Source organism: Callionymus lyra, chromosome 4, assembly GCF_982586985.1.
Source record: "Callionymus lyra chromosome 4, fCalLyr1.hap1.1, whole genome shotgun sequence".
Lineage (NCBI taxonomy): Eukaryota > Metazoa > Chordata > Actinopteri > Syngnathiformes > Callionymidae > Callionymus > Callionymus lyra.
Genome location: NC_141821.1, coordinates 26,792,785 through 26,807,406, shown reverse-complemented (window position 1 = coordinate 26,807,406; position 14,622 = coordinate 26,792,785). Strand labels below are relative to the sequence as shown.

The 14,622-nt window shown below is 38.3% G+C and overlaps 1 protein-coding gene across 1 annotated transcript in view; it reads right to left on the bottom strand.

Moving 5' to 3' along the window:
* LOC148082303 (adhesion G protein-coupled receptor L3) overlaps window positions 1-14,622 on the bottom strand; it is a 222,398-nt gene that overhangs the window by 96,099 nt on the left and 111,677 nt on the right. Inside the window, exons 6-7 of the mRNA XM_087789467.1 lie at window positions 7,789-7,802; window positions 1,706-2,516 (exon numbers count right to left, since the gene is read on the bottom strand). Of these exons, the coding sequence (XP_087645593.1) occupies window positions 1,706-2,516; window positions 7,789-7,802 (825 nt within the window). The remainder of the gene's footprint in view (window positions 1-1,705; window positions 2,517-7,788; window positions 7,803-14,622) is intronic.

Below are 14,622 nucleotides of genomic sequence, written 5' to 3'. Positions count from 1 at the left end.
CAATGTTGAACAAATTTGGTGATTGTGGACATGAAGCTCTCTTCTTTCATGCTGCCAAGTCAGTGAAGAACATTGGTGTGAAGTAATGTTTAGGTTTCTGGGCTAAAGGCAGTTTACTAATACAGATAGTGTTGGAAGCACTATCAGTGTGGCTTGTTCGGAACTGAAAAGTTTGGTTTTCTATGTCCACACACTCAAACATGATTTAGAGTTGCAGTTTCATGTGGCAGGCCAAACAGTACACAAATCTATTTGTTTTAGCTACACTTGTGTGTAGAGGCACAAAGTGTTGCCGTCAACAGACAGATGTTCTTGATTACCGTACAACGTTTGCTTGAAATGCTGAAGATAATTGGTTCAGTTTTTTTTTAATCATTTACTTTTCACAACATTCATTGGATTTCTTTTCATTATGTTATTCTTTTCAAATGAAGCACATTGAAAACAGTACACCCTGACGAATCAAAATTACTTCAAAAGCAGTAATTGGAAGGACAAACTTTCTTTTTAGTTGACTCAATGAAGCTGCACTTAAACATAATGCTTTGTTCGTCCGGCTACTGTGGTGACTCAGTATTTCTTAAGTGTCACAGAGACACCTTCAGAGCAGTGGCAAAGAACAAATGAGTGTGTTACAACAGAGCAGCTTATTTAATCGTTTAGACGGAGTTAACAATGTCTGTCGCAAGATACACTATGTACTTTACATAACTCACTATTTCAGTAGCATTGACGACAGTGGTCCCTGGGTATATCGTCGTGATCCTGCAGTCTCACTGTTTTGCTGATTTTTGCTGTTTTTTGCTTACGGAAGAAAATATATTGAAATGAACCCAACTGACAAAGCTTCAAGACAGTCTGTACTTTTTAAAAATATTTGGTAACTGATGCACAGGCTACAGTACCACACAGAAACCCTGTTCTCAACTCAGCTTTTGAACAACAACAACAACAACAACAACAACAACAACAATCCTCTCCATCCTCTTTAACGCAGAAACCAGAAGACAATTTAGCCAATCAATCTGTTGCCCTGTCTTATGACACGCCCACTAAACATAAACTAACATAACTGTAATCCCACTATTAAAATATATAGATTCTACGTCTACAACTCTATGTCCAAATCCTAAAAGACGCCAGCTTGGGAGACCACTAGTTAAGCTTAACCATAGGGAACTGGGGAGCACTCAGTTAAGATGGAAATACACCCTGGACTCACATATATAAAGATTGAGAACCACTTGCCTTTTGTTGCTATTAAACTACAATATTTTATATTTATTTCATATCCATAGAAACTCTGCATCTATTTCAACCAGACGCTCAGGTGTCTAATGTAAACATATGTTAAGTTGCCAACTGGCAGAAGTTAGACTGTTTATGAAGAGGCATTTACAAGTGCCTCACAAGAAGTTGGTGTCCTACAATATACAAACAAAGATCAAGCAGGTCTCACTGAGGAATTCTCAACCATCCCGAGAATTTCAGGTAGGCTTGACTATATCTTAAATTATAACAGAATATTTTTTTGGTCTCGACCTCAGTCTTGACCTCAAAAGTGTTGGTCTTTACGGAGTCTGTCCGCGTTTCTTCCGTGGCGGTCTTTTCGACCAAAGTTATGTCAAGTTGTTCTACGGAATTTCTTAAATTCATAAGAGCAGAAAAGTGTATTGACATTCTCGAGAAAGTTAAAACGACTTACCGAGTCTGTTGTCCAGAGCCCCAAAGTCCAGGGAGTACTTGACTACATGGTAGTTGTTCCACACATACAGCAGATTGTCTCTGGGGTTATAATCCACAGCAGCAATATACTGGTATGAGTTCGGGAATGGTATGTCCAGGTAGCCATCTTTACTAAGATCGGTGTTGTATATGTAGTCGATCTTGTTCCCTGTTGCTTCGTTGTCGTCATCCTCGTACACCGACTTCACTACGTAGAGGATTCCACAGATCATGAAGGCATTAGATGCAGAGCGCTTGTCATACGCGGTGTCCCAGGTGCCCTCCACTCGTAAGGTGTAAGGATTTAACTGGCTGATGACGATTCGCCCATTGTTCTGCTCTGTGGCATAAATCACCCACAAGCCGTTCTCATCCACAGCCAGGTCAATATCAGACTTCCCTCCCCAGCGGTACGGTGACGTGTCATGATAGTTTGCGTTAGCTATAATAGCCTCACCGCTCTTAATGCGAGTTCGCAAGTCAAATTTGACTATGTTGCGAGTACGTTCTTTGTTGAAGAAAAGTGCTCCATCATACACCACGAAACCAGTTCCGTCCACACGGTGAGGGAGCTTGTATGTCGTCGTCGGCCTACCGGCGATGAAGTCTTCCTTTGAGGAGTACTCTGTCAAGGTGTCGGTGCGGTAGGGCGTCCACGGCATGTAGTAGATCTTGTCGGAGGCTTGGAGGGGGTCTTTACACCATGCTCCGGACTGATGGTCCGACTCAAAGAGGTGCTCGCTCTGGTACACCCTGCGCAGAAGCCCTGGGCACAGGAAAACTGAGGAGCCAAAAGAGGGAAAAAACAAGCAGAGTTACATTGGCTGGTATCAGAACAGTGAAAGAGTGACTACTGAATGGATGAAGAGGGGAATTTTATCCATATGTTGTTTACGAAACGTCTTTTTTCAAACAAGAGCAATGTCATATTTGCAATAAAATGTACACCACACTCACACCCGCACAGTGTTCGGATAGAATAGGTTCCTGGACAATGAATAGGAAGTTCTTTCCTTAGGGCAGCAGTGAGAACAGGCTGAGAACAAGATGTGAACCCTCCAGAGTGGAACTTCTGACCCTGGACTAGCCATCTGGTGTTGCACTTGTCTGACAGAGAGGTCAGGTGTATGAAATGATAGTGTAAGTTGCAAAACTCCTGACTGTCTCTAGAGCTTTCTTTCTTGTCAGCCCTGGGAGCTATTGTGCCAGACCAAAGTGTTGTGGACGACGACGCTCATTACAGAGATTCAGTACCGAGACAGCAGCAGGTCCTGGAACAGGTTGACCTTGATCATTGACCCAATCATGTACAGAAGCTGTGCACTTTTATCAAAAGGGCATGTAAGGTCCTGAGAATGTGTGTACCTAGACTGGAAACCACCTGATATTACGGAGGTTTAGTCTGGAGTCTGGATATCAACGGGAGGCGCTTCTCTTCTGACTACTTGTGTATTTTATATATTCACGTATAGCTATCAAAACAGAATACTAAGAGGTATGTTTTCAGTCAAATGCACAATGAGGACCAACAACTACATCAATATGTGCATATATGTTGTCTTCAAAAGTAATTGGTACCAATTTCCGACATTCTTATTATATTTATTTACTTTAAATGAGTCCCATACTAAAGTACTGTAATTTTGGGATTCAACCCAAAAAAAAGTGCAAGGTTTTAGCTGCCACATCTTAAATTTATTAACTCCTCCTGAGCCATAAATGATTAATTTCACTTTTTGAAGTAAAATAAAATGTGCGTGGGGTGCAGGCAATTTTTTAACAGTTGGACGACATGCACACTTGAGCGTTATTTCTACTGATTGAACGTCGAGCAGACACAAGTTGTCCAAACTCACCAGTGGCTGACTCACCCACATTAATATTTCAGAACTGTCTACTCTCACCAGGAGGAACGGCTGCACTCTATATTTTTGTGCTGAATAAAGCATGGACGGTTAAAAACGGGAGAACACTCTTTGCCAGCTTTTGAAAATACTGTCAAACATGCAAAGCAAAAGCAGGCATGAAAAAGGACAAGCAGGTCAAAATAATGATCGGTGACGAAAAGACAAAAGGATGACATCACCTTTGCAACATTTCCCCCACATGGCATTTTAAGTCTGTGGTGTGATTAACAGCAGCAGACAATGTAAACGAATTATATGTGAGCTGGTTTTCCCTCTAATCTGATCACGCTCAGCTGTAGCAATACAAGCGAGGCGGGTCAATATAGCCCTGGTCTATGCGCCCGCTCTCTTCGCCTATTTATGGATCATCTGACACTTCAGAAGTCTTTTTCTTCCATTTCCACAGAGGGAAAAAAAAGCATGCTTGGTGATGTAATGCACGTGTATTTATTTCGTTTCAGCTTGAGTTGACGTATGTATTTTCACTTTTTTAAAGGGACCTTGCAAAGAAATTACTTTGGACCTGGAGCACTGGAGAAGGTTAGTTTCAATAAAATAATACATATTTGAAAGCAGAGCAGTCTAAAGGGATGAGGTTGCATATCTTGCATATATTTAGATTTTAAAGGATCTCTGTCAAGATATCATTAAAAGGACTTGCATATTTTTGGCTCATTTCCAACTTGAAGGACAATTGGCAAAGTTTTCTGTGATATACTCATCGGTAAAGTTCATGGCGATATGTACCTGAACTCATCCAAATAAAAGAGAACACCTGCACTGTTTTCATACCCTTCACTCATTATAAATCAACACATATTTTTAATTTAGAAATATGTGTGTAGTCTTTAGCCAAAGTGACTATTAATCAAATGTAAAGGGGTCTGTTTATTATTTAATCCTATTTATCCTATCCTATCACTAAAGTCAGACTTTAACTGACCAGCAGTTTCAGCTTCAAATTGCCAAAGAAGCTTGGGGGAAGGGAATGATTATCCAACCTTACTTATTAATGGTGCATACAGAACTGCAACCTCCCATGATGCATCCCTGCATATATTGGTTTATTGACAAAAAATACTTTATTTAAATAAATATTCATAGGCTTGTTTGAAAAATGTTAAGATGAAATTGCAGCAGCTTGATTTTGATAAAACGGGCTGATGTGATGTTTTTTTTTTCCCAAGAACGTTTGTGACTCTCGTAGACTACATTTTAAGCATTAAAACGCAAATGATTTTGTTTGTTTTATTTTACAAACAGATCTTCTTCCTTGTAAAACCGTGTTTATATTTGACAAATAGTGTAACGATCAATGAGCCTTTCGCTATCGGGAAGGGATGCATCATGGGAGGTTGCAGTTCTGTATGCACCATTAATTAGTTAGGCTGGATCATTCTTGCCTTCCCCCAAGTTTTGTTGTCGAACACATGTTGTTACTAATGACAAATAAAGCCTATTGTCGATCACAACGTGGCAAAGGACCACAAGATGAGGGATTGAGCCACGGACCGATTAAGGGCCCCAGACACCCACTCTATTGTACTCATCAGTATGTGTCTGTTTGTACAAAACTCTCATTTATACGAGAAAATGTGCTTAAACTCCGCCCACTAAAAATGTTTCATTTTTCTGGAGATGAAATCTTATTTACCATAACCACACCCACTCTGCTGTGATTGAAGTTTGACTTAATTCAATATTCAAGTTAGAAGTAAGTAAATGACAGGACTGCTTTTAAATATTTTATTATTAATATAATCGTATGGAATAACTAAACATAATCATACAATTTTTATGTTTGACTTGTGAAAGTTATTTTATAACAAGCACATGTTTTTTTTTTATTCCTCTGTGTTCAACATTATCCAAGTGTGAAGCAGTAAAATACATTTCCAGGTTGAGTCAGGGTCGAATGAAACCAGCAGGTGAGAGCCACAGCTGGAGTTCATACATTTATATTACGTTTAATTAATATCCTGAAGGAAAAACATCGGAAACAACATCAGAATTGTTTTTTCGAAAAACATGTCAACACAACCTGGGGGCTTTGAAATACTGCATCTTAAATGAGTCTTTGAGACATGAAGTGTTAATGTTAATAAAAACATTAAGTGTTTATTTAAGCCATGTAATTATATTTAAGATAATTTCAAAACAATGATGAATATACATTGTCCTCATTGGATACTACACACTACATTTTAATACTCTCACATATGTGAAAATATCTTTCCAAACTGCACCGTTTTTTAGTTTTCTGTAAGCCCAAAATGGCTAGAAAACAAATTCTCCAGCAGTGTTCCCCTGAAGTGAGTCACTGCTGAGACAGGTTGAAGCTGACGATCCACGGAGAGGTAACGCGCTCAGAGCAGAAACACAAAGAGACAGCGTAAACAGCTGCGTCGTCCCTCTGTAATCTATTAATCTTAAACATGTTGTCTCCCTGCAGGTGGAAACTCTGCCGGGAAGCGTCTACTGTTGACATGCACCTCAGCGGCTCCGCTCTCAAAAGCGAGAAGAGCTTTTTTGAAGGGATGAAAACAAGGGAAGAAGGGCGACTGGGTCATAGTCTTCTTGACAAAACCTGGAGATGTTGTGGAATATTATTTGATCACGCGAGGATGAAAGAGAGAGAGGAAGGTCTGAGAGGGCAAATTTTCTTTCATTTTGAAATCGGCAAAGGCTTCGGCGAATTATTAAGTTTCCAACTCTGTGTCAATGAAAATAACCTTGTTTATAATTTGCTTCAAACCTTGTGCTATCTCAGGGTCAAGGTGACCCAAAGGCCCCCAGAACAGATGTAATTATTTTAATCTTTTTTGTTGTCTCTGGGTCAAGCTAAACAAAACAAGGGATAAAACAATTACATTTGGGTCACCTTGACCCTGAGCTAAAACAAGGATAAAAGCAGAGGTTATTTTAATTTCCTAAAAATCCATAATATAAGTATATATAAAACTCAAATAAGCTGTAATTGTATTGTACATTATTTAACACCTTATTTAAATACTTCGTGTATTTGCAAGACTCTGGCAATGCTACACGTATCACAATACAGGGCGTACAATACAATATATTGCGATACTGTAGTAACAAGGATATATTTGTTGTATTGTCCAAGTATTTTCCTCAGGTGTTGCAGAAACTATAGAACGCATGAGTCTTATGGGCAATAATAAGCCCAAGCATCGGCTTTAAAAGATGCTAGAGTCAACTATATCCTCTCGTCCTCAGCATGTTAATTGTTATTTTATTTTACATCCACATGATGGAACTATAAGATATAAACAAACTATGGTAACACATAAAATAGGGTTTACAAGCCAAAAAACTTTTTTTGCTGTCAATTATCCCCCTAATAAATACTCTCTATTATGTTATGTTATTTTCTTTCACTGTATTTTCAGAAATTCTAACAAAGAGATTTCTGTAATGAGTTCAATTCTTTTTGTCTGACCTAATGAAGGCAGCACAAATATAATCAAAAGGGCAAGTGGCCCCAAGGCTCTAATTTGCCCACGTCTGCTCTAAAGTATGAGAAACAAGAACAGGGGAGTTTCTTTGGTATAGGTTGATAATGAAAAGTAAACAGAGATCCCAGTTTCTTTTGAAGTTGGCAAATAAATTGTCACTCACACGTGCAACACAGTTTCAAGCAACTTTAGAGTTAAAATTCAGCAAGAAAAGGCATCCAAGGAGAAAATGTATGCAGTTAAAGACGGGTTAAAGAAAAGCACTAGAAACTACAGCTGGTGGTAAAACCGAACAATATTGGCTCGTATACATTATACTGTATATATTATGACGTCACCTGTATTGACTTGTGGAGCTCCAAGGTTAGATTCCTCATCATGTTAGACACATAATCAAGAATTCCGACAGCTCATTGGATGACATTGATCACAACATCAAACCTTCCACTGTAATATCATGCAGCAATGAAATTAAAAAGGCCACATTGATTCAGAAAATCTATATGCTATGATTTACAATGACGGAAATTAAAATATATGATAAGAGGTTCTACGACTGACATTTTAAGAAAGAGAAATTCATTAGAAAGAGAAAACATGACTTGGAAGAAAGACAAACCCACAGCCTTATAATGAAGAAATGCAAACAGGAAAAGGAAAATTGTTGTCATTTAGTTACCTTTCTGTTCCACTTCTATTTGTTTAGGCGTGACGGAGAGCAGGGAAAAGAGAGAGAGAAAAATATAGGTTAAAATCATTGTTAAACAACAGCAGCTTTGTTAGTGAGAGCGACAAACTTTTCCACACAATAAGATAAAAGAAGTTGGTGTGGAGCTGCAGGAGATGGATGAGTCATCAACAGATCACACATTTCTTTATATTCATGAACAAGATGGTGGTGTAAGCAGGAACATCAGCGGGGAGAAGAGATAGATCATCGAAATATGTAAATGGTTGAATGAGATATAAGCGTGGCTTAAAGAATTGCAAACTCATCCGGACGATAGACATTTCTGCTGCCTAGTGAGAAGACCAGGCAAATAATAAATGGTTGGTTTGTATACATTTTCAAAATGAATGTAACTTACAATTTAGATTATTATATCCTCAACATATTTATTTGTACACATCAAACCAATTATTGAAAGTACCAGAGTTTAAAATAAGCATTAACTCCTTACTCACTTTATTTTCCTAATCAGACAATTCAAAGTCATTTCTTGCTATATTATGAGACATTTTAAAATCAAAAATCGACGACCATAATCATCAAAATGTAAATGTGGTCCATGCATATAAATGTAGAACGCATGATATGAAAAGTCTCATCCCTACTCAAGAATTAGATTTTCAAGATTTTTTTTGGAACGGATTTTGGGAACGTCTTCCATCTAGTTTGCACTTTCACTCATGGAATACTCGTCTGCCACTTAATTTACACATTAATACGACATTATCATACATTTATATGGCTGAACACATTATGATAGTTGGTCAAAAAGCCTCATGCATGAATTATAAAGACATGTTAGTATTTTGACTGTGGCTATTATGACCTTGCATTACACGCGAGAGCTTTAGAAAAAAAGCTTAGCACATGTTTTTGATGAGAAATGAAATCTTGGAAAATTTGTGTTTTTGTAAGCCAACTGTCATGAAATAAACAATGAAGAAAAGGTCACGTAGGAAATAAAAGTAAAAAAAAAAAATTGGAATTGGTAAAAAATTTGACAATAGAATAGGCAAAAAAAAAACTGGGCAATTAGATATTTTTAAACAGTTAAACTAGATTTATATAGTATTTTCGAGGGGGTTCCAAGCAAAAAAGGAGCAAAAGGTATAAAGTCAAGTGTTAAAATAAGCTAAATATGCTTAAGTTATCCTTTAAATAAATTGTACCTGATATTGAAGCCAAACATTGTATCTACCTAATCGGTCACTTATTAGATGATTGTTTCTTATATTAAGTGTCGTGAGATATTGATCTAGATCTAGTCACTTTGACAAGAAATGTTAATAAACTAGAATATATTATCAGTATTTCAAGTGTTAAATGTTATACAAGAGTAACCACAATCATTAAAAGTATTCTTGATTACAATAGTTGGAATTATAATTTAATATTTATGTTTACTAGCTTATTTTTCAAATATCAAATGTTTATATCCCCCAGTTCAACAGAAATATAGGGTCTAGACCACCAGATTAAATGTTTCCTTCACTGACGTTTTTTTCGATTTGTGGCAGCAGCCGACAGCGCATGCTCTTCTGCTTCGCTTCAAGTAATCCTGGTTCTAATAAGAGAGGATTAACCTCTGTTACCAGAGCTTACAAGAGCCTACTCCTCCAAATGAAGAGAACAGCAAAGTGGGCCAGGGAGGTCAGTGGGTTGGAGGTCCGGAGTGAAAGGTACAGTCGAGAACAATTGATTCGGTTAAATTTGAGGGACGGAAAAGTTACAGGGGGAACAATGTTGAACCGACGGGAGCGGATCAAAAAGCAGGAAAAGGAGAATAAAAGGGAGGGAGGGCTTACGACACAACAGATCAAATATTGTACTCGGGCAATGCATCAAACAGGAAACACGATAAGCTCCGGGCTTAATCTTCATCATCATTACTAGCAACTTCAATTCAGCAATGAACTGCATTCCTGCTGTTATAGATCAAGTCCAAGTAAACAGACGAGGCTCAGATCGACGTCTCGCCGCCACTCATAAACGGCAGCCTCACTACAGTGACCGCAGAGCTGTTGGCATTTCTGTGCGAGTGATCTCTAACAGTAGTGAGGGGATAGGAGGGTAATGATCTATCAAAGAGGGCATTAGCGCTGGGGATGTGGGAATTGGTGAATGATGCAATCGGTGGGGGAGATGGTGTGAAAAGGAAGGAAAAGATTGTGGATGAGATCTATGATAAGGAAATACAATCCTCCAGAGGCGACCATGCCTGTGGTTTGACCAGAATGGAAACACCATGTGACTGTGACAAGTTTCCTAACACAACAATTTCCAACAACCTTTAATTAAGATGCTCCCGAAGCTCCTGAGAATAGGACTGGGAATTGATTTATTTACAAAGCAACTTTACACAACTTCAACTGATCTATTATGACCTCAATAAGATTCTGGCAACTGCTGTTCTTTCCCCCAATTAGCTCCTTATCATTCTGATCCCTCATGTTGATATATTTTGATAATAAAGTTTTACTATGCATTAAGTTTCTTAACTGTAACTTAGTCAGCAACTTATGAAATAAAGTTTTGTTGAATAATTAACTATTTTATTTCAAATATGGCCGGTGGCAAGCTTCAAAATGAGGATGATAAACACATTTTAGCCAGATTATCTGAATAAAATGCAGATTGTTCTCAAGTTCAAGCAGCATTACGCAACATTGGACTTATTTTTTTATTTTTTGGGATGGTTTGTTCAATTGTCAACAGTCATTACTAGGGATGTGTATTGGCAAGACTCTGGCAATATGATATGTATACAGGGACAACAGTAAAATACACCATATATGATATATTGGTAGTATGGCTGAGTAATTTCCTCAGGTGTTGTTGTTGTTGTTGAAGTTAGAGACCGCATGACTCATTGCTTTTGTTTTAAAACCAAAAAAATGTCTAAACATCAGCGTTAAAAGATGCTGGTCATCACCAGGAATTCGCGGGATTTCAATGTTCATTTAGCTGCATAGGACAAAATGAATGCTGCCATCTAGAGGCTGGAAGTTTAATTGCAACACAAAAATGAACAGACGTCGGAAATATTTGCATGTTAATTGTAAAAGAAACATAGAATTATGTTATTTTACACACACCTTATAGAACTATAAACCATAAGTGAGCTATAGTAGCACATAACATATGAATAGCAAGCCAAATATGAAAGAAAAAAATATATATACATATACATGTTTTTATTAATCAGAACTGTGGTGTCAAATATCGATACAGTATGGTGGATAAGAATATTGCGATAACGTCATAACGTTATTTTCTAGGATCCCTAGTCATAACTCATTTAAGCATTGTTTTTCTTGAGGAATCCCATAAAAGGTATCTGTGAAATATATAGCATTAATCATAATTCAAGAATGCAGTGTGAGATCATTATAGGACACACAATTGTTTGAAAATATTAAAAATGTTTGTTTTCTCCGAACCTCTGTCGTAATTCTAGCGTCTTAAGCCTGTTATGTGATAAAAAAAAAAGAAAACCCAAAACCAAGCATATTGTACTTCAAAGCAGTCTGTGAAAATGGGTTAAAGAAACATGTCTGAAGATTTATTCAATATAGATGACTTTTCCTTCCTCCTAATGGTAGCATTCCTCTTCCTGCTGTGCGTTGGCACGCATGATTTAAGCTGGTCATCTTTTCTTTGTCTTCTAAGAAAAATGACCCAACGGAAATTAGGACAAAGTGTGAACATCAAATCAGTAGTTAACTTTCGGCAGAGATGAGTATTAAACCGACTTCAGACCGAAACATGGATTCTTGTCCTTTCTACGAAGGCTGTTGTGCAAACAGGTTATGTGTTTGTATTACTTTTTATTATCGGCATAACATCCCTTGCCAATTCCTTTGAGCAATTTGTGCTCTAGCAGCTGCTGGAAAACCGAGACACCTTTGTTGGAGTGTAACATTCAGCTGACCATGTGACTGGGTCGTGGTGAACACGTTTCTTAATTGAACAGGAAGTCCAATTAAAATCTTGGGTTTCTCAGATGGTGATTTAAGATCCGTTTATCAGAAACACTCACATCAATTATTCTCCGGAGCGAAAAAACCTGGTGCTGTATATGTTTAAAGAAATACATTAGTTCACCTCATAAGTCACGCTGTGCGCCCACAGCTGCCTGCAGACGAGTGAGACTTTACTTCCGATGGCGACCCCGTCATACGAGGCAGAGCTGTATAGATTTTCATCTGAATAATTAACACTTCCCAATTTCACACTAATGCTTGAAAGGTATCTGAAGTGTTCCATTAGCTGCTAATAGAGATTCATAGAGGATTGGTGGCTATATAGAGTATTTTCTCAGCCCACCCTCCCTCCTTCCTCATCCCCTGCTCTTTCCGTCTAAATCAAGAGGTCTACACCCTTCCCCTCCACCCTGTCAATGTTTAATTAATGACACGTATTACAAAGCTTTGGGTAGCCGAGAGCAGAACCTCTCTCTCCCTCGCTCTGTCTCTAGAATACTCTAAATGAGGACGTCTCCTTCTCGCTAGAATCACGACAACGTGTGCACGAAAACGCATACTTTAAAGAACATAACACAACTTCTATGGTCACTTGACAACAAAATACAAATTGTGCGTGAAAACGTTTGTACAAAACTCTCTTTTAACGCACATTTACATTAGAAACTGTGCTTAAACGCTTTGTTTTACTGGAGATACAATCTCGATTACCCCAACCGTACCCACTCTGCTGTGATTGGTCAGGTATCAAGGTTTGTCACTGTGCGTCATCAATCCCAGAAGTCTCCACCTCCAAGGGACTCATTGTACAAACAAAGGCTGGCTGGAGGAGGAGTGATGCCCAATATTACGTTGTAATGGACTCGTAACCTCTTGTTTGTCCAGATTTCAGACGGAGGATAAATTTATAAAACAACAATCAAAACATATGAGTGAGTCAAGAAAGTTTGACATCGGTTTCACATTTTGCACCTTTGAAAGACTCAAACCGATTTGCGCGTTGAGAAAATATAAGTAAAGTAATTATGTTTATTGTTAACTAATAATTATTGCAATTTGTTCATTTCAAGTGTAGATCTATCTGGGGCAGTTTCAGAAAGTGGGTTTAGTGAAAACCCTAGTTTGTGGCAACGAACTGACTTGAACCAGTGAACCATTGCGCAATTAATCGTTGACAATTATATATTATATATATATATATATTATATTATAAATATATCTAGGAACATTTCTGGTCAAACTCGATTATCGGCCTCCACTACATTTAAAAATGATTGATAAGGCTTCATGAGGCAGCTGATGCTGTATCATGGTACAGTTTGAAAGTGAAAGTGATGCCAGGTTTCATTGAATCAGTAGATCAAAGCCAAAGATTATAAAGTAGAGAGTGCCATCTAGTGGCCTATTAAAAATGAAGACACTGTATCATGATACAACCGATGCAGTATCATGAGGCCTCATCAACACATCACTCCCATATACACTTGAACCCACCACCATTTCTTCAAGTTTGTCTCTCCAGCAGCCCATTTTTACTGCGTGACTCTTCATTATAACTAGTTAAACTATGACAAAAATATCAAGAAAAACAGAAAACGGTTAAATCTTGGATTTTATGGTGTGGGGCCAAAATTGCTCTGCCAAAATCAATCTCTGCATACGGAGGTGCAAAAAGTCACCAGAGCTTGCTGTGTTGGGCTGCAGGGTGGTCGGCTGCCGCTGAGTGATGAGACGGGTTTACAAGCCCTCTTCACACATGAGGAGAGGAGGAGCTGGTCGGTCAGGTGCAGAGAAGAAGGAGAGAAGTAAGCTGTCTGAACAGGTCGGATAATGCTCAGTGGCATTTCGGCAGGCGGCAAGCGAGGGTGACAGGGTGATGTATCTGCTGTCATGACTTCCGAGCCTTGATGAACCTGCAAGGTTCAAGGACAACAAGCCGCCAAATTCCTTTGATTAAAGTCTTGAAAAGTGGGCGGCAGCAGGAAGAAAGTTTAACCCTGACAATGACATTTGCCCAAAAATGTTCTGGCTGAAGGCATTGAGATTGACAGCGGCGTCTCAGCTCTCAGATAAGAGATATATGGGTCTTTCCTGGTTACATTTAACAGTAAATATAGTTTGAATGATGCAGAGCCACTTGGCCAGAGCATGATTGTTTGTCCACTCGTAGCTGAACCAACCTAACCTACTCATAGACAAGCTCAGCAGCAGCAGTGTGATTACCAGGTAATGAAGCAGGGATAGTAAACATGTCAAGGGTGGCTGAGACAATCCATTCTAATTAGAAAAAAGGTTAATGGTGTGTTTTTTGGGTAGAAACAAAAAAGAAAAAGGGATAAGCCTTTTTTTTTTAAATATAAAGAGCAGGTTAGTTGTGGAGTCTTTGCTGTTTTTTCGAGGTTTTGTTATGATAGATTTGAAGTGGATAGCAAATCCTTCTAGCATCAAGATGATTGTTGGTTAATTTCCATTTAATCCGATTTTTAAAACATACAGAGAACTCTAAATAGTCCATTGGTGTGAGTATGTGTGCAAAGGTTTTGTGTGACAGCTAGTAGCCTGTTGAAGGTGTCCCTCGCCTCTCACCCTAAATAGCTGGGATAGGCTTGAGTGTGCCAGATCAGAGTTTTTTCCTTTATTAATTATATTATTGTCATTATTTTCTCCCACAATAATTGTGTAGGGACATCTTTTGCTACAACTTTATCAGTCTGCTTAGCAGTGTCCTGTTTTTTAGGTTGGATCTTTCTTAGAATAAGTGTGTCTCTTTTATTTTCCCCACAAGGACTTTTTATAATGTA